At 36.0% G+C, this 24,549-nt stretch overlaps 3 protein-coding genes across 3 annotated transcripts in view; 2 read left to right on the forward strand and 1 right to left on the reverse strand.

Moving 5' to 3' along the window:
* LOC137927341 (leishmanolysin-like peptidase) overlaps window positions 1-24,549 on the reverse strand; it is a 132,554-nt gene that overhangs the window by 26,401 nt on the left and 81,604 nt on the right. The window contains exon 5 of the mRNA XM_068771135.1: window positions 7,287-7,398. Within this exon, the coding sequence (XP_068627236.1) occupies window positions 7,287-7,398 (112 nt within the window). The remainder of the gene's footprint in view (window positions 1-7,286; window positions 7,399-24,549) is intronic.
* LOC137927425 (uncharacterized) lies at window positions 787-3,238 on the forward strand. Its single transcript, XM_068771231.1, has 2 exons — window positions 787-945; window positions 1,626-3,238. Exon 2 carries the CDS (start codon window positions 1,847-1,849, stop codon window positions 3,209-3,211), a length of 1,365 nt encoding a protein of 454 aa, XP_068627332.1. The 5' UTR covers window positions 787-945; window positions 1,626-1,846; the 3' UTR covers window positions 3,212-3,238.
* Window positions 14,879-24,309, forward strand: LOC137927423 (uncharacterized). The gene is made up of 6 exons (XM_068771228.1): window positions 14,879-15,065; window positions 15,497-15,655; window positions 17,240-17,405; window positions 18,475-18,708; window positions 20,778-20,922; window positions 24,136-24,309. The coding sequence occupies exons 1-6, from the start codon at window positions 14,883-14,885 to the stop codon at window positions 24,263-24,265; spliced, it is 1,017 nt and encodes a 338-aa protein (XP_068627329.1). The 5' UTR covers window positions 14,879-14,882; the 3' UTR covers window positions 24,266-24,309.

The following is a 24,549-nucleotide window of genomic DNA, read 5'->3' on the forward strand; positions in this document are numbered from 1 at the left end:
TTCACACTTCTATTTTTTAAAAATAGAATAGTTTTTGTTTCACACAATGTTTTTAAACCTTGACATTTCCAGATTCAACAGCTTCTACGAACTATATAAAACCCTTCTATTTTAATACGTTGGCGTCGTGGTACTTTTCTATTTAGATAATTTGCCTCCCAGGATTTTGTTACAAAAAAGTGTTGAAGTGTATTCTGATATTGTCTATTCATTCGTTCTAACTGTTCTACATGGTTTTGGGTGCTCATTGGATCTTTAGTACATAATGTATTGTTTTTTTTTTTTAAACAAAATTCAAAGTTAAGTATATCGTGCTTAAAGTAACATAACAGCAAATCATACTAAGGGGAAAATGTGGCTAATACACTAATATGTATGTTTATGTATATGTATATTTTGTATATGTTAACTAACCATTATTTATACTTCTACCTTTTCCATACTAAGGATGTCTATAAGAGAATGCCTTGTGTGATAAGACCGTTCATTGTACTCTTTTGTTTATTATAATAAAGCTATTTATATGTATCCTAGCGTGTACAATAAAGAATATTAAATAAATAAATAAATAAATAATCCTTACGTGGTCTCACTTGAACCACATTGGCAAGATCCAAGTCGCTCTACAAGCTGTGGAGAAGGTTATGCTTGTAATTCTGCCAAGAGATCGTTTCAGCGAGTGAGTATATTGCGTAACGACTTCTAGGTGTGTAGAGAAGTACGATATTTTTGGATCTTCGATAGATGGCGTTGTAATCAATTAATTTTACTCTAATATGGGAAAAGTGTAATGAGACAGGTAGAGGAACGAAAGTTACTAATATGCTGCAGCGGATTAGCGTGTTAAATTGACAGTATTCAGGCCACGTAGCGAGCAGAACAGATGTCCCCAGCAGATATCTATGGTCATAAAGTGGAGTAAAGACAAGATCAAGTAAAAATAAGGTGATAACCAAAAGCTGTGATAGTAAGGAACGAGGCGAAGGAAGTGAGGCGATGAATGAACGATGAGATAGATCGTGTGAAGTATATCAGAAGAGCATGGAAATAAAAAAAGAATGGAAAGTGAATTATTAAAAGATAAAAACGTCCCTGTCCCATAAATAAGTAAGGGGAACGAAAGGCTCCCAATAGCGGAGGCCATCAAAAGTAAATAAAGTAGAGTTGATACCAAAGACCGGTAAATGCAGCGTAGGAAATCCACCCGAAAGTTAGACAGACAATCATATCTACTTCATCAGAAATCACTGGATTTAGACTGTGGAAGTCGTTAGATGCAGATCCTATTGGAAGTCTATAGGAGAGGCCTATGGTAGGTAACATCCTAGTCCGGAAACGATAATGATGACAATGAAACTAATCCTATGAGTAATTTGAATCAGATTTCTGTGTCCTATAACATGTTCATGTCTCTCATCTCCAACCGAAGGTTATCTGGTAGAGATCGCCTAAAGCGATAAGACCGCCTCTGTATCTCTTCCTTTTGTTAGTTAATATCTATGGTGTACAAGTGTAAATAAATAGATGAAACATGATAAAGCTTACACAAATCTAAATTAAATCCATGATCTAAGCTACAATGACAGTGTCTACCAACTGATAGTAATTAAATAAACTTGTTTCAGGTATTCAACTATTAATAACAACACAATTGACTTATTCTCTAGTATTATTGACTGCGAATTTGGAAGACGTGAGGAAGATAGCACGGCAATTCGTCGACGAGTCAGTCGCTGATCAGATAGCCCATTTCATAGCGCAAGCTGGAGTTACCAAAGCTACAAATATCTCAGAAGAGAACATACAAAATGCCGACGTCAATAAAGTCTCTGATGATGAGTGGAATATGTACCACGATCGATCCCGCCATCACCAACTGCCATCTAGTGGTGAGGAAGAGACTTATAAATATACTGGTGCTGTTAATCGTGTGACTGCACACGGTGATGAAATCGATAAGAGATCCGACAAGAAGAGATGGAGATCCCCAGTGGAACAAGTTAAGAAAATCGGTGGAGATATTCACAGGGATTTGTATTTAAACAGACCAAATACAATGACAAAAACGACGAATTATTACACTTACGACTTGATCCTTACACAAGATCATAGACAGACGCCCAAATTCGAATGGAAGAAGGGAGTTAACTTTGATTTCATGCCCAATCAAAAACTCGATTTTCCAAAATTCTATTCTTACAATACACTAGAGTCTCCTATACCGAATAAAGAGATATCTAAAAAGCAACTAAAGAAAATGGCAGATATTTACCCTGAAAAACCATCCAAACAAATTTTAAAATATTACAAACCGGTTGAAAGACCTAAAAAGAAGGTTCAACCGTTAAAAAAGAAATTCAAAACCACAACAGAAGCTACCTTTTATAATTTAGATCAACTAAAACGTGAAATCGAAGAAAAATACAAAAACAACTTTTATAGAACTAAAACAACTTTAAAAAGTTTTAACACATTTCGAAAACCGGAACTAAGTTCTGAACCGTTTAAAATATTCGGAGCGAAAACCACAGCTTTCAATAATTTGTTAGAATCTAATGAACTAGTGGATAGTAACGAAGATACGGGATCGACAAGATACAGAGGTATGTCCGGTGTTAAGTCTACAAGGGCAGTGAAAAACAAATATAATTATAAAGATTCAATTTATATTAAAGAGATTATAGCAACTAGTGGTCCTATCCGACTTTACAAATCAACCTCAGTTTCTCCTAAATTTAAGCTAGAACCTCCAACACGAGAAATAATAAGCGACCATATAATTAACCATCACTTCGCATCTAAAAACATAAACGACACAGACGATAGTGTATATTTTAGAAGCCACTTGGACGGTTTGTTTAAACAACAGATAAACTTTACTGATATTAATTCAATACCTGATATAACAAATTATTCAAACGAAACAAATACTGTACAAAATACGAATGTGTTCAATAAAGATATGAATGATTCTGAGGTGTTTTCTATAGAGGGTCAAAATAGCAAAACAGAATTAGCAAAAGAAGATAAAGACATTGAAGATTTTACAACGAATGAAAAATATAACAAGGTGAATATTGATAATGAAAATAGTACAAATGCTTCATCGTTTGAAGACAACTTTAGGAAAATGAAATTGGAAGAAGTAACTGAAAAAGAGGAAGGTGTCAATCCGGATTATAAGTTGAGCGTTAGCTATGGAGATTATTAGTAAGATTAATTAAAAGTTAACATGATCTCTGATGACGATCTGATAAATTAAATAGTTTACGGAAATTTGTGTCAAAACGTATATGTTCATGTACCCACGTTTATGATTTCATTTTGAAAATGGTCTCTCAACATCTGTAGATCTAATTTATGAATTTCATATTATAGCATTTATTGTTACGTGTCATGATAATGCTTGAATTAAAATACTATTTGTATCCAAAAGATGTATTTATTCATGGCACAAAAGTAACAAACAGGTACGAACGTATACTGATTATTTGCGTACAATTTCGTAACAACGCAAACACTAGACTGGAACTGCGTGAATACCCTCTGTACACACGCTACGAACTCTATTGCAACCCACGGTAATGTGCTGATCATGGCTTCATTGTCGCCATGAGAGTTTAGACGAATAAATTCCGGCCTTCTTCTGAACCCGTCATTATATACCACAAGCAGGCAATTTCAAGACGGTTTAACGCTGGGTGGGTAGATGAGATAGGCCAGTGATTTCCAAAGTGGTCTATATCGACCCCTAGGCGTCTATGACAACCTGCAAGGGGTCTACGTCAGCGAAAAATATTTGGGGATCCATGAAATGATAATGGGGGTCCACGATAGTGGATCTCAACACATGTTTGAGAGTGCTGGAGAAAAGTAAGTACATTATTATTATCGATATCAGGGAAGTAGAGGGTCTACCCAACACGGAAAAACATGGCAAGGGGTCTACGACACAAAAAAGTTTGGGGAACTCTGAGATAGACTAACAATATAGCTACTTTAAAAACTAGCCTTTATTGTAGTTCCTACTATATGACAAGAGACGCACAATAGAGCCCGCATAACTTTATTGTCTTAATTACCTCACCTGCAAAGTTTTGGTGCTACGCCGTCAGCCCCGACTGGCTTGTTAGCGTAATTCGTCTTTTACCCGCGTTCTACTATTTGCTAAATATTTCGGCGGTCGGACATCCATGTGTCCTTATAGTGTAAGTCTAATCTTTTTCGATCAATGATCATAACAGTCGAAGATCATAGATGAAACATATTTTCGTACCAAAAGCAATGTACGAAACGCATTCAAATGTAAACAACATTCTGTTATTTTACAGTATTGAATATTTTATGACTTAAGTTAGATATAAGATTTCTATGGTATCGACAATGTCTCAATAACTAAATTTTTATATACCTAGCTCACATGAGAGACTTCACAACAATTATGGATCTATCGCAATATATTTCAAAAAATAAAACATTTTCCAGAAGGATCAGTTAGTTTATTTATCGATTTAGTTAATAATAAACCGCTATTACTTAAAAAAATCAGTACTTTCTTATACTACAAAACTTAAGTAAAAGTGTTTTAATTTAATTTTTACTTAGTTTTTCGTTTCGTTAATTCATTTCTAACAAAAGATAAACAAAGCTGTAATTGAATCTGATTTTGCGAAAAATTTACTTAAAATATTAGCAATGGAAACAGTAAGCATTGGTAACGTAACGGTAGAGAACTGAGACTTGCGATGGAATTAGAAAGTCAAGTTCACAGTGATCACTAGATGGCATACTTTCGAATGCTATACCTGATTATTCAGTGCATTATTTACGCAAACGAAAAACAAAAATTTATTAACTCTAATTTATATATGCTACGGACATCCAAAAGAACAGTATTACATATAGACATCTAAAATAGTTTTAACGAAGTAATAAGCGAATAGCAAAAAATGTAAAATTTGATTGCTTTTCTTTGGAATGTATTTTTAGCCAGTCGTTTCAAAATTTATTACTCCTCGGAGAAATTCGTCAAAGTGTGGGAGTGGCTTTTGAAATGTAGACGGTGTAGTTATAAATACATCACTAGCAGTGTCCTTCAGACTTACAATGGTTAGGTAAAAAAATATATTAATAAATTTAAACAAAATGTTGGAAATGTCACTTAAAATATTTTTGTCGATCGAGCTATGGAATATTTCTTCAACAGAAGAGTGTAGGGCTTTTTGAAAACGAAAGAAGAAAATAGAAGAAAGCGCCAAAAAACAGCGGAGGAACCTATCAAAACTGCCTCCAATAAAACTCATTTGTAATCATCAACATAATGTCAGCTGATAGAGGCTATAGAAGACATACGCCTGCCACAAAGATCACCATTTAGGGTTCAAGTGACTCAAAACATCGGTAACTTCTTAAGTAATACATATAAAGCAGGGATGATCAACACGCGGCCCATTAAATATGTTTATGCGACCGGCTAAGAATTTCTCAAATTAATTTTTTTTATTTGATCAATGTATTGTTATAAAAAATATTATTATATTAATATCCTAATTTTAATTAAAAATAAAGTTTTGTACATATTTAAAAACTGTGGCATTATGTGTGGCCTGCCAAAATATGATAAAATTTGAATTGGCCCGATGTTTAAAAAGGTTGCTCGCCCCTGATCTAAAGTATTATCTCCAGTCCAGATTCGATGGAGTCCTAGAGCTTGTGCCATACAAACAACTAATTACTATGCAGTTTTAATACTAAATAGTACATTTATTGTCTACATATATATGAGATTTTAGCCAATGTACTGACTCATCACGATATCTCTGGAATGATTAACCTTACAGACTTAAAATTTGGTAAGAATATTAATTTCTCCGAGTAGAGATCAGCTAAGAACGGATTTTATTAAATTCTACACGACAGGGGTTGAAATATAAATAATAAGATTTGATGTTTCTTTTAAATTTCACGCTGCGCAAACGTGCGAGTGACAACTTGTTAAAATTATATATTATACTAGCTGATCCCGCAAACGTTGCTTTGCAAAAAAAAAGTTTTTAATTAACAAATAAAAAATGAGCGTTGATCGTAGAGGGGTGAAAATTTAGGGTTATATGTATTTTTGTATGCTGTATCATAAAAAATACAATTAAAAAACTTTTAAATTAAACGGTTTTTTGATACCCATATTGTCATAATCATCGTGTTTTACTAGTGTAGCCCTTATATTTGATACCCATATTGAGGGGGTTAAAGAAAAATATGTAATACGCCATTTTGTATCGGCGGCCATCTTAGATTTATAATGTTATTGATTTTATTATGTTGTATTGTCATCTAAATTAAATGTGTGTACCAAATTTCAGATCAATCTGACAACGGGAAGGTGCTTAAATTTCAATTTCTAATTTTGACACAAATAAATTCCGTACAGGTAGAACTAAATAAAACCGTTTAAAAAATAAAAACAAAAAATTTTGTATAAAAAATTAAATAAAAAATTTAAGGGTGGACCACCCTTATCACTTAGGGGTATGGAAAATAGATAGTAGCCGATTCACAGACCTACTGAATACGCAAATAAAATTTGGTAAAAATCGGTCAAGCTGTTTCGGAGGAGTACGGTAACTAGCATTGTGACATGGAAATTTTATATATTAGATAATGGCTACTTACTTATAATTACCAAAAGGGTGCGTGGATATGATAATACGTAAAAACATTCATAATCATCATTATTAAAGCTGTACGACGTCCAGTCCTGGACATAGGCTACTCTGACGTCTACCGCCAACTTTAATAAAGTCCTCTGTCCATATTGTGAATTAACGTCTTGCGTTGCGCTTGTAGGTCTACGGATCCCACTCCAGAAATCCTTGACGCCACACCGGTTATATTCTGCGTGCTATTGGCTCGACTCTGTGTTTGGCACTAATCGGTGTAACATAACTCCTGAAGATGTCCCGTGGAGGGGTGAAACACGTGTTGAGTAGTTTGGCGGTGGCGATTCTATGATTCGCATTGTTTGCCGCATGCGCATTTATCAGCGGGCTGGCGGGCGGTGCATTTCTTTGCACGACTACCATTGCATGTGCGGAAGTGGCTAAAATATTGGTTCTTTTCTTACTTAAAAAAAAATTCTTTAAATAGCTATATCTTACTTTGTATAATTAGTACGATAATTAGGTATTTAATGTTTTAGTAATGTTAAAATGTCGCATGAAGCGTAATGGCCTATATCCTCAATCTTATTCCAGAGTTCTATATCTCTAATAGAAAGTATTACTCACATTCAAATGGTACTCTGGTACCCTGACCTCCCCGCACATGGTCTCCGCGTTGCAGGCGTCTATACAGTGAGACCTGCCACCGCGGATAAACACCTGGCGAGTTGGACATTTTCTGTAAAAGAAAAACAAATTAAAAAGTCTGCAAAGACCTTATGATCAGTGTTTTTTTGTTATTTAGAGGCCCCCCTTTATGTGGTCTCTCGTTACCTTCGCCTAGGTTAAAATAGGGACTTTTATTTCTTTAATAAATTCTTAGTTTTGTTTTATTCTATTGACCATTATCTCTAACTTTAACTGTTGGTTACTATCCTTACATCACCTCCTATCCCTCGTGACAATTCTTATACTATTACATTTTTCTGTAATATATCTTTAGTTTTTACATATTTTACTTTTTTATTTATATAATACAGGGTTTTTGTTTACGTTTAAAAATATGGTTGAAATTTTGACATGAATATTTATTATTGATGTTTCACCTCCATCCTTGTATTATGATTTAGTGATTGCATTAGGCGGAACCTAGTCAAACTTCAAAATCAATACTAAACAATTTTACGAAATTAGGCCCCCAAAGGGGTTAAATTTTGGTGGTGATTATATTAGGGAGACCGGAAAAGTGATGACGCCTTCTTAAGTTAAATTCACACGACTTCATTTTTAACAAGTTTTTATTTCTAATCAACAATATAGTCACATTCGTTATCAACAAACGATTGCCATCTAGTATACAAATTTCCAAAGCCGGAGCCTTAAAAATCAATCGGTTTTTCTGTAAAAATGTCGACAGAAACGACATTACAAGTACTTTCCAGTCCCCCTAATATTTATTAATTATATTTTCAAATCATAGATCTTATTTTTTGTAACTCCACAAAGATATCACTTGTGTCTTGTTACAAATGACCAAAAATATATTTTATGGAATTACACCCACAAAATATTTAATGAGCAGTGATCACTGATATAACTCGAAGAATTGCTCGTTTCCAGTGGCAGTGAACGGAGCACATAGCTCGTGCAGTCGACAGCTGTTAGGGCGGAAAGGTACCCAAGCACCGAGCGGATACAAGCGACGTCCATTGCCTCCCCTCTAGGTGAGCCGATGACAAAGTTAAGGTTACGGGAAGTCTTTGGATGCGTGCAGTGCAAGACCGGTCGTCGCACAGTGGATCGATCTCATGGTAGGGCGGGTTCAGGACATTTTGAATTTTTTACTTTTTAAATGTCAATCTATAGACCTACTAAAGCTTTTTTTTTAATGGCCCCCGCTATTGGGGGCCTCTCGTACCCCTCTTAGGTGGGACAGAGTCTTTATTGGCAATTTAATATTTTTCACATCATTTTTTATTTTCATTCTCTACTTTCATTCTTCACATAATCTTTCATTCTATTCTTTTATGCCACAATTCTGCTTTCTTTCACTTTTGCTCTGTGTCCTTTCATTCCTCCCTCATTACTTGTTACATTATATCTTTTTTCTTTCATTTACATTTTATCACACTTTATATCACATTTGAGTTACATTATATCACCTTTTTTCTTATTGTCTACTTAAATTTTTATTTTTTTGTATAACTTTTTTAATTATTTTTTTGCAGCATGAGAGGAATTCTTCCCTAGTTTCCTTTCCGCCTATCAGGGAGGCTATTGTCTGCTCCCTGATTTTAACGCCAGACCGCCACTCGAGTTCGACCCTAGTAAAGCTTAATCGAAGTTGTTCCACATAATTTTGTTGTAAACCTTGTAGTTTAGACAAAAAAAAATTGTTTATGTTTTTCTTGCATGGAGCCGAACCAAAAGAAGTAATATACCGCTAAGGTATATTCGATCCACCTTTGAAACCTTATGTACGTTATACCCTGGGTAGGAAACGAAAAACGCGCTGTAAAAGTTTACCTATAGTTGCCTAAATGGCTGACTTTCGGACAGACCTATGTTTTTTATAGCTCCCGTTTTTAAGCGGGGTCCCCAAAGATTCTTCCTGCTTTGTGTGGGGTGTCTTTACCATGGTTGCACAGACTTATTAAGACTAGGGTCCACTCGGGCAAATCATGAACTGATGGCGGGCCGGCCGCCAGAAGTACAGGTAATTAAATTTTTTTGGTTTTATTCTGGAATAGAATTCAATATTTTTCGAATGTACGAGAGTATTATTTTTGCTGTCGGCGGGCCACCAGTATTCGACCGGCGGGCCGCGGTCTGTGCATCCATGGTCTTTACAATATCGGGTCAAATATTTTTTTCCTTATTTATCTATGTTTTCGTTCTATCCTTCAAAGTTTCTTTCATTCATCACATTTTTATCTTTCACACATCACCTCATTTCCATCATCTGCATTCGTTGTTAAATTTGGTTCTTATTACAGCATCGTTTTAATTACCAATTTTTAATTTACAAATTTTATTGTTAATTTTACTTTTTATTCATTTACTAAATTACATCGATAGTTGACTTCGAGTTTTACCATTTTGTGTTCTTGTGGTCAGGCTGTACTCGACTTATTATTTAAGGCCTTAAATTTTATTTCTACTGATGCTCTGTTGCACCATTTCTTTTCAGAACTTAAGGAATGTTTATATATAATCGGCTGACATGATAAAGAACCGACTTCTTCTGACTTTCTTCTGCTTCGAAAGCAGAAGATTCTAACCACTGAGTCGGCGGTGTAATATTAATCAATCTAACATATGATAACGAAGGACGTGACATTTTTAAACCACATTATCACCTGTTTGAGATAAGCTAAATGTAATTTTGTTGAAATGGTTACAATTAATTACATATTACTATGTTTTAATGGACGGAGCGGTGAACTGTACCAAAAGGAAAACAAACGCGATCATAATATTAAACTACAAGTGAAGAATGTCCGCGTATATCTTATCATTGGAACTTGATAACGCTTATCAATATTACTGATAGCACCGGATCAGACTGTGGCAGTCTGATGCTACGGAAAATCTATGCCTGACAATTGTGCTGTTTTAGACTGTGCTGTGTTGAAACTGTGCGTGTAAACATTGAAGTGTATACCAGTGAATGCGTTATTTGTATATCTAAAATACACTTCAAGTGTATTCATCAAAGTGACTAAGGATTTTTCACTTGAGGAAAATTCACTCCCAGTGTTCAAAGAGGTCAGATTGAGAAGTATTGTTTAAGACATCGTCATCATAATCATGGTTTAACTAGTAAGAAGTCCACTGCCTTTGACAGAACATTTAACATCTGTCTCGCCAGATGTTAAGCGACGAATAGGTAACCGATGCTACATGCTAGAAGTAACCTATTTACTCTTCTCTTTAACCCTTTGCACTCGAGAGGTGAGTCTCACTCTCCACGCAATTTTATGACGCAACTCGAGAGGTGACTGTCGCTCAACGCTTCGAACGCTGCGGTAATTTGATGCGCGGCGATAGTTGTGTTTAGTTCCTTCGACGCAGGTTCCTATGCTCTCTTTGTATAATCTTATGAAGATTAAAATGAGATCCCTTCAAATGGGGATAAAACCTTCTTATCTGAAATTAGTACGCAGCCACGAACCGGACTGCATTTTTGGTCTCAGTTCGAACCTGACAGCCGTGGCAAAGAGTATAGAAAAGTTAAAGTTTTTGATCCCCATTACCATGAATCGTGATAACGAAGTACACCTGGCATAAGACATCAAACAACATACTATTGTGATAAATATCACGCAAAACAAAATTACAAGGAATAATGTTAAACAAATTATCCTTGTAAACATGTAAAGATACATTAAGTATTAAAATATACAAGTTTTGTATGTTACTTTGCGTGTTTAATCATTTAATGTCAGCGGTAGTAAAATCACAAAAAGCGCTTAAAACGTCTTAAATTGCTGGTAGGTCCGGCGGAAACGGCCTAGAGTGGAAAGGGTTAATATTCCTAGGTTATAGTTATCTGGAAACAACGAAGTTTGTTCCACTCCTGTTTGCACTGCAAAAGTAGCAGCGATACGCATAGTGCTAGTTGAAGAGATTTCTACCGTGTACGGAAGTCGTGAATCCGTGCGTCTTGTTGTCCGATGCAAGAAAGAAGGTGGGAGAATTATTTGGTGAAATTCCGACGCACACTCTCCAGAAAACTGCTGTACATAGGTTTCTGCCATATATTTGAAAAAGGATTGGTATAGCTTCTATCCACTGTCTTCCGATATTAACAAGGTTGTCTATCTACCTTATAGATGAACGTTTCACTCCACTTTTTATTACTTAACTTGAACCTCACAAATACTTGATGAAGTTAAAAAGGTCGGAAAAAATATAAACTAATTTGTATAATTCTTACGCGTCTTCTCTTATCGCAAACGCTTTTAGAAGTCGTATCTTCTTTTTTTCTGCTTGCAAGGCATAGGCCTACCCAAAAAACCAGCAACCGTAACTATGTCGTCGGTTCACCCGGTGGTGGTGGTGGTGGTGGTGGTGGTGGTGGGGGGGGGGGGTTTACTCACGCCACATTTACCGGCTTGTAGTCGACATTCAAGAAGCTTTCTAACCGCTGTACTTCGGCTTAGTAAACAAAGAAGGTAGGGGCTGAGATAAAAAGATTATGCACGCCGCTGTGCCTGACACCGCCCCCTCCCCGCCGCGCGCATACCTAAGACGCGGTAGAGCGATTTCGGTAGCAATATAATCGAGATCACCACAAGTACACTGACACCTTTGTCGCCAACGTTTGCATTGTTGATAATATGCAGTTAATCACGTGGCAAAATTATAAAAGGCTGTAGTGATATTATTAACATAGCTTCACTAAACACTGACCTATTTCATCTTTAAATTTAATTTTCACTTGAGATGTAACTTGATCAGATTTCTAGAGTTAAACTTTTATGACAAAGTTCCTGATAATAACATAGATTAAATTTTACAACACAAGTAACGATTACATATAGAATCATGTTATAATTGTGCAATTAAGGTTAGTCAACTAATGCGTCACTTGTTTTTCAAACATTTTTTTATTTTTCAATTTGACTTTGATGCATTTACAATATGCATACGTTTCAAGGGTTACAAGCCCGTGAATGATTTCATAACAGTTGTAGCCCAATGATTGAGGATTGAGACTTGCAATCTTAGATCACAGGTTTAATTCCCGATATTCAATTTTACATAATTCACCCTTTGTTTATTAATTATATAGGATTGCCACTGCCCGTAAACTAGTTTCCAAAGGATAGGCAGCAGCGTTCTCTTCTATAACGCTTGTTAAGCCTCGCGATTGTGGTATATCTCCCATAGATATCTTTGGGGCAGACCTATGCCTTGCACTGTGCGACTATGTGCTGAGACGACATAACTTCATAGAAGATTACATGCCTTGATTAATGTTAAATGAATGATATTTTCTTTTTGAGACTAGTTTAATTTTGATTAAATCATTAATTTTGTTATATATAGCCACGTATTTTTGTTTGTATTACTCAACATCAATACAGTTGGTTGACTCATCTTAGCGCCAATATAATATAATAATACATCCATTCTGTGTTGCATTTCTTAATTTATATTTGCCACAAATATTTTATTTATTTATTAACGCTTTTGCAGACCATAGATAATAAATAGAGAGAGAAAAAAAAAAACAATTCATAGGGTGAAAGAGGAGGTCTTATCGCTCGAGGCGATCTCTACCAGACAACGTTTGAATGGAGTTGAGGGACATGAAAGAGATGGCAGTTTAGGGTGTACATACGACTATATACATATATACAAACATACCAATACAAATATATATACATACAAATATTTGTTTTGTCATAAAGGCTTCGGTTAACTCTGAAATAGTTTGAGATGGATATGTTTTTACTATCACTTTCACTTCTCTTTTATCGATTTGCGTGTACCATACACTTGAGTACTTATTCTTTAATTCAAAATTTCCGGAACAAAAAACAATAGAACCAAAATCACAAGTGTTCAACGTGTGTGTATTTTTGTATTAGCAAATACATACACATTGTTGATTCTTTAAGTAGATTCCATAGCGCAAGTATAAAGAAAGTTATAATAAATATTTCTTAGTTTTTCGTAGTTTCAAACAGAACATTAGAAAGAAATGAAAAACATTTTGTAAGTATAAATTATGAATAAATTTCAAATTGAGAACCCACACTACGAGTATAATGATTTAGATAATTGACGTCAAATTTGTCGATTACGTTAAAATTTTGTTAACGATAGGTAATTTCCCAGGAAAATACAACAAAAATGCGGAAAAAAATATTATTAACACATAAATATTTAATGTTAATAATTAGTAATGCATTACAAACGGTTCTTCTGTTAATGGGTTTTATTCATAAAAATCTTCAGATGAACATTGACTTCTATTACAAAATTATGTCATATTACACTAATATATTTATTTAAATTATACAGGATAATCGATTATAGCTTAAAATATTATAAGCTTTTAAAACCTTTAAAGGAGTTAATATGTAGTTCATATGTCAGCAAAAACCTTTAAAACTATTACTACTATCTCCAATCATCCTTAGATTTACAATACACTAATTGATAGCAAATGATCTAAACACAGGCGTAATATCCATAACATATCTTAGACCTTCTTTTTCTTTTTATGAAATTATAAGTTAATTATTATATAAATCTTATTATAGCATTCAAGAGTTTTTCATTCATCGAAATATGTGGAACCTGGTTTTGTTGACTCTTTTACAGGGTTGATAATATAATGTACACGAGAAAAATCGTAAAATTAAATTTAAATGAGCAACTGTTGAGTTCCTGACCGGCTCTTCTCAACAGATCAGCGTTTGGAACCGGTGGTAGCTTATTACTTTTAAGCACTCGGTGTTTGGCACTAATCGGTGTAACATTACTTCTGAGGATGCCCCATGGAGGGGTGAAACACGTGTTGAGTGATTTTACGGTGTTAGTTGTGTAATTCGCAATGTTTGCCGCATGCGCATTTATCAGCGGGCTGGCAGGCGATGCACTTTATTGCACGACTACCGTTACATAGCGGAAGTAGCTATATATTAGTCCTTTTCTTACTTAGGATGGACTTCCGCAAAGTAACGCCTGAATCCATTAGATATTACTTACAATGTTAAAATAATCGAAATGTAAATGTAAATGCCTAAATAAATAAAGATACTGTTAAGCTTTCACATAACTAATCATCCTGTATACAAAGCTGACGAAACACATTTCGCTACTAAACCGAATTTATCAGTGTTGTAATTCTTATCCTTTTGCCCGATGTGCTAATCAAATACTATACGTATGCTTATAACCTAGCAATTTCACAAGGTATAGCATCCTCGTACCGAGAAACTGTAATGTACTGTAACGTACCATGTAACGTAACGTTTCTTGGTAGCAGAAATAAACGTTTAGATGGTATCTACCAAGAAGGCCTTAAATTTATATTCAAATACCCGATACCTGATTATAAAAAAAGTTAAAATGCTTCTTGTGTGTAACCAATTTTTAAGACGTGTATATGACATCTCAAAATAAATCGTTGCTCATATTTTCCGCTAAATCTAAAATAAATTATCTCTACTTTGGTCAAGCTATCTTTTGTTTTCAGATTGAGCGATGACAGAAAACCGCCCCTATCAGGGCTATCCTTACGTGAATCCGGTGGTCATCGATGCACCATCCATAGATCCAGCTGCAGCTGCAAAATGGGCCAATCTACCCAGGAGGCCTATAGGGCTGCCCAGGAACACAGAATCCAGGCCAGGGTCGAGCAGGGAAATTCAGGATAACCAATCGAAAGTATCTATCTAACCAGACAATATTTTTTTTATTTTTGAGACTAGATGGAACGATGATATAGTCAAGCATAGAACGATGATATAGTATAGTCGCAAGAAATCACTTCATCGAGCTTCAACTTTTGCAACAAACACAAATTTTTGCAGCTATCGAATTAGATGGAACTTTCTAGCTTAACCCGAGGCTTACGAGGAATCTATAGCTTCATCACCACCAGCATGTTAGAGGTCATCACGATGACCGGTTTTTCTGATGCAGCTACTTTTCTTCTAGCTTGACTATATCGTCGGTCCAATTGGCGGAGTACCCACCCATGCCTATATAGCTTACTATAAAGAAGTTGAAAATATCAACCAGCTTCTACAGATGCTAAAATTACCCAACAGTTACGTATATCTATGATCACTTTCATTAAGAAACGAATTTTTCAGATACCAGCAGATGGACCTAAACCAGTACATTCTAGACCAAATAAGAACAATACAGACGACACACCAGTAGTGTATATTGATCTCCCTGATATATGCGAGAGCAGCGTTCTAGAAACTCCAAGGGAGGGGAATGAACAGAGAGAAGAAGCATTTGTGCAGGTAAGACATGCTAAGTCCTTAGTTGAGTTCATGACAAAATTATGAAATTTTACTTTTATTTTTTCAGTTTTGCGAACAGTTTTGGTTCAAGAAAAGATATTATATTAAAGGTTACCTATAAATCATAGTTTTCTACTAAGTGTTTTGAAATTAAATATTTAATGGAATCAGGCGTTACCTCGCGGAAGTCCATCCTAAGTAAGAAAAGGACCAATATTTAGCCACTTTCGCACATGCAGTGGCAGTCGCGCAACAAAGTGCACCGCCCGCCAGCCCGCTGATAAATGCGTATGCGGCAAACAATGCGAATCACACAACCGCCACCGCCAAATCACTCAACATGTGTTTCACCCCTCCACGGGGCATCTTCAGGAGTTATGTTACACCGATTAGTGCCAATCAGAGAGTCACAGAGTTTTGAAAATAAGTTGTCCACTGTAACACATAGCCAAAGATATCTATGAGGAGATATACCATTATCGCCACGCTTGGCAGGTAGGTTGGCGACAGCAGTGTAATAGTATGGTAATAGTATGGCTGCCCGTCCTTTGCAAATTAGTGTGTGTGTGTGAACACTGGCAATTCTATATATTTAATGAATAAATTGTGAAATATTTAAGATTGTAAATCGGGAACATAAACCTACGACATACGATCTCAAGGCTGTCATGTACCGCTGTGCTGAAATTATGGAACTTTTACAAATCCTGTTTGTCGAACCATTTATCGTCATTTTCATTATTATGATTCGTTTAAAAACCGAAATTTTATGTAGGTGGTAATGAAAGAATTACATATTAAACTATGATCGCTATAAAGTTCAAGAGCATATTACTATTTAGTTTTCATTTATATGTTTTATAATAAAAGGTGTTTGTGATAGACACTCACGAATGAAGAGGGCAGTACTTAGAATTTTTGTACGAAATATAATCAGGAATAGAAAGATCTTGTCGCTTCCACCGAATAAAATGACAATCACTGTTGTCATTTTTTGCAATCTACGAGTTCCAATACACCTTGTCAATTTTTTTCATAATTTTCTGGCTAAAAATGGCGGAGATAGGCATTGTAACCTTTATTTTTCTAAATAAACAATTCATTACGATATAAGTAAAAACTTTACACCTATTCGGTATAATAGATATTTTCACTGCTTTACGTAGTCAAATTTTTTAGATGTAACCAATATTTAGTTTTTAGTCTCTTGGAATGTTTCATTTTACGACTTATCATTTTATTTAGTGAGGGCGGCGATCTGTACATTAAAGCAACCGACTTAACCCCGCGGATTACCCGGTTGAAGTGGCAGTGGCACGTGGACCAACTTAACAAGCCCACTCTTAAGTGGAAAGATGACATTGTTAAGTTAGTCGAAGAATGCTGAATGTAAGCTATGTCAAGTAGACGACGTTCTAGGACTGCAACGGTGATTTAGTACAAGGATAAAACAATATATAAAAATTATTAAAATAATTATTAGAGTTATCTGAAATTTGGTGGTCAAACACAAATATCATCTGTAAGAAAATTTTCAGATGATACAATGTATACCATATTCATAACTAAACATTATTTTTCAAGGACACTATTCTCTACGATCCTTTTAAAGATAGAAGAATCGAACTTCGAGTGACAAACGAGGACAGTGAAGATGAAGACACTTCCAGGGGTGATGCGGGAAACGAACAGCGTGCAGCGCCATCACCACCGAACACTTTACAATTAGCTTCGCCCGGTAGTAGTTCTGGTAAGATATTTTAACTGGAAAGGGTTGGCTGTAATATCCAACCAAGTTCACCGACATAGTTCGAAGAATTGCTCGTTTGAAATGGCAGTGGGCGTGGTACATCGTGGGCATAAATCGTCTCGACCATGAGCCGATAGACGCGATGGGTGGCCTCCCAGGTGGATCGACGACTTAGTCAAGGTCACGGGAAGTCGCAGGATGTAGGTAACGCCGGTCATCAAAGGGGGAGACCCATGCCTTGCAATGGACGTCAAGGCTGACATAATGACTTCAATCGATCGGAAAAACAGATTATTTTTGTATAAAACGACGCATAGTTTGTTAGGCTAACTAAAAAATTTTGGCAACTGGAAAATTTGAAAATTCGAGTCAACGCATTTAAGTTATTTAATGAAAAATCGAAGGTAGGATTTTAAAGTGACTTAGCAGACATAGTTTTATAAAAGCTCAGCCTACTTAAGTAAGAAAAGGACCAATATTTAGCCACTTCCGCACATGCAGTGGTAGTAGTGCAACAAAGTGCACCGCCCGCCAGCCCGCTGATAAATGCGTATGCGGCAAACAATGCGAATCACACAACCGCCACCGACAAATTATTCAACACGTGTTTCACCCCTCCACGGGCCATCTTCAGGAGTTATGTTACACCGATTAGTGCCAAACACAGTCTACATAGACTCCGTGTTTGGCTAAATATTGGTCCTTTTCTTACTTAGGATGGACTTCCGCGAGGTAACGCCTGATTCCATTAAATACTCAGCCTACTTTCTTAAGGCAAGTCGACACATATTGCATTAATCCATATTATCTAATATAGATTAAAAAAAATTATACACGTACGTACGTACAGCTTTAGAATGAGTTAGTATTTTAAGGCGTTCACTGAGAAGTCTATCTGGTTGTCATCAACATTATTTTGTAACGCCCACAGCTGGACATGGTCCTCACAACCACATAACACTAAAATCTTAAAGTTTAGTCTATCTATTCTCGAGTTATAAGTTGTGTAATTAACTCGACTTTTTTGTATATACAAACAAGGTAACCATATTTATCGTTCAACTTTCAGGATACACTAGTTCACCGACTTTTGGTACATCAATGAATCCAAATTTACCAGCCTTCGCGTTAAAGGAGGCAGGATACTACGGTAATCAACCATTACAAGATGATGGCTTCCCGTTATCACAGATTCCTGTAGCGGACTTCCCAGAACCACCACCTGCTTATACTGAGTTCGATCGAGTTGAAATGCCTAGTACCGTGCAGTCCGCACCACCAAGGACTGAAGTGATCACCACAGGTAGGTTTATTTTTCTGATCATCATCATCTTTTCAGTTGTAAGAAATCCACCGCTAGACATAGACCTGCCTATAGATTTCTACATTAAATTAAAATATGCAATAGTTCAATTTCATATAGAAAGTGACAAAACATAAAGCTCATACATCAATACCTCACTTTGCGTCGTGGTTACGTTCCAAAAAAACACGACGCAAATTGAAACGCCGCAAAATGAATGAAGATTTTCTATAGGAAACCATGTAAAGATCGAAGACAGGTTTCAGGGTTACGAAAATACTACTTTTTCAAAAGAAAATTGAACAAAGCAAACATTTAAATAAGAAAAATAATATAACTCTGCCAATAAATAAATTGGAAAAATATATAGTTATCTCTTTTAAACAGACACAACACGTAAAAATGTATATAAATTTATTATTCTCTTTTAAAAAGCACAACACACTACATTACAATGCACTACGTAATTGAAACTGGACTCTAAAATTAGCAAAACAAAGTGAAAATAAAACTGTATCAAAATGCGTTTTTTTAGTTAGAAAGGGAAACCCCGAGTTTTGATGGCATGGCGCAATTAGAAACAAAAGTGTTGCCATATTTTAGAAAAAAATAAAATTAAAAAAAAAATAATCAACCTCGGAAATCTAACGACGCACAGTGAAAATTAGTACTAATTAAGCAGTGACGCTTCGAAAAAGACGCAAAACGAAATGACGCAAAGCGAGGTATTGGTGTATATAATAATTGTAAGTGATACAAACTATGAAAACACCAATTAGAATCAGTGTTTCCTATCCTAGACTTTTTTTGTTTCTTAAAAATGATTTATGAATGATCTGATATCTACTCCATATTTACTCCTATATATATGTCCAGTAACATATAGAATTAGAAGCATCACTAACACTACTCAAATCACTCTCTGTTAACGAATATTTCAAAAGATCATCACAATAATTAATGCCCCATCTGATAAATATACCGACAGAAATAAAAAATAAAATGACACAAAATATATTAAACTTCTACTCAAAAAACAATTATTGAATATTTAACAAAATATATGTTTGTGTGTGTATATAAGTATATATTAGGGTGACTGGAATTTAATGTCGCTTTCTTAAGTTTATTTTTAAAAAGTTTTTAATTCTAATCAACAATATATTCACCTTCGTTAGCAACAACCTTTTGCTATCTTCGGTAAAAATCAATCGGTTTTTCTGTAAAATTCGTCGGCAACGACATTACTTTCCGGTTCACCTAATATAAGCATGTAAATGTAAGATGTACACGTATTTATGTCGTTACATATATTGGAGCATCTTTGTAACTTTGTGATACTAATCGGCAGTCCGTTCGTTCGCGTCCGGTTTTTAGCTAGCATTTAATTTAAGTGCTAGCTAAAAAATCCAATACACTCTCTTTAGCGGTTTCTTCATCCCAATAGTGGACATATACAATTTAAATTTCAAGGAGATATTATTAGAGATCTGAAAGTGCTCTTACAAATCGAAAAATCACATCAATGACAAAGGAATGGACACATAAGTTAAAAGCCTTTTACTAATAAGCTATTTATACCTAGAAGTCGATTTCATATAGTCAGCAAATCTATAGGCAGTAGAATTTCAAAATATATATTATAAATAATAATGGCACTAATCGGTGTAACATAACTCCTGAAGATCCCGTGGAGGAGTGAAACACGTGTTTGAAACAATTTGGCGGAAGCGGTTGTGATTCGCATTGTTTGCCGCATACGCATTTATCAGCGGGCTGGCGGGCGGTGCATTTTATTGCACAACTACCACTGCATGTGCGGAAGTGGCTAAATATTGGTCCTTTTCTTACTTAGGATGGACTTCCGCGAGGTAACGCCTGATTCCATTAAATATTATAAATATTGTTATATAAGATAGACCACCTAGGGAATTGTGTTCGACTCTAGGCTATATCAATGTTAAAGTCTGTTGAATTTCATCCGAACAGGTGGAAGACTCAACTTGACTTCAACAGTATATGTTGTTGTTCATCGTATGTTGAATTGATTTAAACCAGTGATCTCACAGTTACAGACCCAACGACTACGATACGTCCAGGATCCGACAGGAAACTGCTTCAGTGCCAGCACTGCGGGCAGCGTGTACACTCGCTAGTGGTGACGGAGTCAGGAACTTTCACCCACATCATAGCGATAATCTTCGCCATTCTCTGGTAAGATCTACCACAGTCTTATAAGACAGATTATATTAAGGGGATCAAAAAGTAATGTCCTTCCTGTCGACATATTCTACAGAAAAACCTATTGATTTGTTACCGCTCCGGCATTGAAAATTCGTATACTAGACAGCAAAAGATTGTTGATAACGAAGGTGAATATATTGTTGATTAGAAATAAATGAAGTCATGTGAATTTAACATAAGCGATATTACTTTCCGGTCACCCTAATACAAGATAACAACTTATATTATTATTCACTAAGAATCACGATTAAAAAAAATAATATATTACAAAAAAATATATGTATTGACCCAATCTGGAGCTCTAGCAATCTTGCCATCTCAAACCTGATAAACAAAAGAAAATTCCAAACACCAAACATTATTCGTTACATTAAACAATATTTATTATTATTATTCACCGTTTGATTGCTACGCGCTGAAATCGCTGCCTTATTTTATATCTAAAACCGCGACCCAGCGTTTTTGCGCTGCGAGATTCGGTATGGTTTTGTTGACGTGCACTTCTTGGTGCTACACCCATAACATATTTAATTTATTTTTACCACGTCAATGCTTGAAACTCACGCTCGTAAGGGAAAATCATACTAAAAGAATGATTATAATTAATTGATATTTATATTTTTTTTTACAAATTTTTGTTTAGTGAACTATTTAAATTGATTACATGATTATACGGAGACATGATCTTAAGGCTTGCACTCATATAGAACTAGAGTTCCTCTATACTGCCTACCTTCAACTTAAAGTTAAATGCGTCCAGCCCGCAAAGTTTTCTTTTTTGATTGCATTAAAATTCAGTAAATGTATTGTATAACATCACACCGCTCGTGCAGCGACAGTTGGGGACGAAGGTTTTTGGTAAGACATCCATTAGGTGAACTAACAATATAGTTAAAGTCGAGGGTAGTCTCTCATGCTATATAGTGTACGTCTGTGGATGATGATGATGTAAAATTATACGTATTTACCCACATACGAGGGTCAAACTGAAAGTTCTTAGAAAATCAAAAACTAAGCATTCTAGCAAGTTATTAGTTTTATTATAACTTTTCAAAATAGCGTCCATTTACATCAATACATCGCTGCATTCGATGGAACCATTGAGAAAAGCACCTCGCCCACTCGGCCTTAGGGGTCTCTTCGACGGCGTTTTGAAACGCAGCCACTGCTTCTTCGGCGTCCATAAAATGTTTTCCTCGAAGTTTTTCTTTTATTTTCGGGAATAAATAAAAATCGCAGGGTGCGAGGTCGGGGCTATACGGCGGGTGACCCAGTAATTCCACGTCTGAGGTCGCCAAATAGTCGATCGTTTGCCTGGCGGTGTGCGACGAGGCATTGTCGTGATGAAGGAGGATCCTGCTGCGAGGTCGTTTCTCTCGAACTTTTTCCAAGACAAGTGGCAAACAGTTGTTAGTGTACCACTCTGCATTAACCGTTTTCTGATCCTGTAAGACAACTGTCGCGTAATGACCTGTCTTTCCGAAGAACGAGGCCACCATCTTTTTTCCAACACTTCGACCTCTCTTCACTTTAGTTGGCAACTCTTCGGAGGGAAACACGCACTGAGCAGACTGTCTTTTGGTTTCCGGATCATAACAGTAAATCCAGCTTTCGTCACCCGTTAGTATGTCGAACACAGCATTTGAGTCACCTCCGTTAAATTTTTGGATCATTTCTCGGCACCAATCAACACGGCGGAGTTTTTGAGCCTCGGTCAAATTATGCGGTATCCAGCGGGCACAAAGCTTCCTGACCGCTAAATGTTCATGGAGGATTTTGTGCACTTGACTCATACCTATGCCTAGACTTGTCCGAATCTGCTGATAGGTCACTCTTTTGTCAGTCTCTATCATACGCCGCACAACACTGATATTGTCTTCAGTCGTCGCTGTAGAAGGCCGTCCCTCACGCAAATCATCGGTGAGATTAGTTCGACCACGATTGAATTCATTAAACCAGTTGTAAACTGTGGCACGAGATGGGGCTTCATCGTGAAAAGCCAATCGAAGTCTATCATAACTTTCTTGTTGACTTATATGACATCGAAAGTCATTAAAAATCATTGCACGAAAATTTTCTCGGCTTAAATTCATTCTGACGTGCACAGACAATTTTCAATTTGCCGCCAAATCGTAAAACAAATGACAAATGAATGAAATGTATACTAAATATTATTGGTAAAGAGTTCTATTTTCAAAATTTAAACTTATTTTTTTAATATAATGCTTTTAAGTTGCCAGTTCTAAAAACTTTCAGTTTGGCCCTCGTAATAATTATAAATTTAAACCCGGAGTAAGGCAATTTAAAATCAGAATGCTAAACACATACTGACATACCAAACAGACTTCTAAACAAGCCATCACTGCAGCTGTTCACATACAGAACATCCTAACCTAACCTTGAACCTTGCGTGAAATCTCTGGCTTTTTTATTGTGGTCTAGATAGAACATCTTCGGTAACCAAAAATCTCGTGGAGTTGTTATTCTAACCAGACATCTTACATAAACATGAGCATATATAAGTCGAAGTACTTTTGCCATGAAATTAAAAAAGACTGAACCATAACATCGAAAATTTCAGCCACCCCATAGATTTATAATAAGACAAACCGGAAAGGGCCTGTACCCAGAGCCTTCTCCTGTCTTTAACATGTTCACTGCAGGCCCAATTTTGAAGAACTTTCAGCTGGTGCGGCTGAGGTCGAATCAGCCTCAAGCTGAACTTCCTAGTAGTGCGGTTGAGGCCTTTTCTGCCTCATGTTCATCAATATTTTTTTACAATATTGAGTCAATGCTTCGCAGACATAAAGAAAGCTATATTTGTCTTTGTCATACCTCATACGGTTGAGTGTAAACAGCCGCCGCACTAGAGAGAAAACACGAGTTTTACGCGCCGCACCAGTGCAAAGTTTACCATGAGGCTGAATCGACCTCAAGCCGCAGTGAACGTGTTAAGAAGGTCATCTATCCTCCTTACGAGTGGATAGCTTTCGTTGCGATTGCCGAACCGTGTTCTCCACTTTAGAATCTAAAGCCGTGTATACTGCGCGCTATGTGGCCTGCTAGCTGCTATTTCAACTTGTCGACATGGGCTGTGTGCTTCGTAGTCGTAGACAAATCCCAAACATTGCTCGTTGGCCGACGAAGTAAAAGTTATACTAATCATCATTTACAATTTTGCAGCCTAATTCCTGTTGTGATCCTGATCTACTGTACCGACGGTTGCAAATACAAGAATCACTACTGCCCCAACTGCAACCAGCTCATCGGATACGAGATACCAATATTATGCCAACAGATGGCGTTCGTATAAACTTATGCAACGCGCTATCGACTTTTATGAATTTCAACGTAATTATTTTTGGTTTGGACGTTTCGGTTAGCGAATAACAAAAAAATTAAGTGCAACCATATTGATTAAATCAAAATAGAATGATTTCACATATAAGCAAGAATTTTTTAAATTGGCCCGTGTCAGCCCAGAGGTAGAGGATTGAGACTTGCGATCGTAGGTCGCTAGTTCGATTCATGGGATGTTAATGGGATGGGATGATTACTTAGTGCAATGATTATATAGAATTACCACTCCTCACAAGT

Source organism: Battus philenor, unplaced genomic scaffold (assembly GCF_028537555.1).
Source record: "Battus philenor isolate CCGP_79_NKW_IND1 unplaced genomic scaffold, ilBatPhil1.0.hap1 SCAF_30, whole genome shotgun sequence".
In the NCBI taxonomy this organism is placed as follows: domain Eukaryota; kingdom Metazoa; phylum Arthropoda; class Insecta; order Lepidoptera; family Papilionidae; genus Battus; species Battus philenor.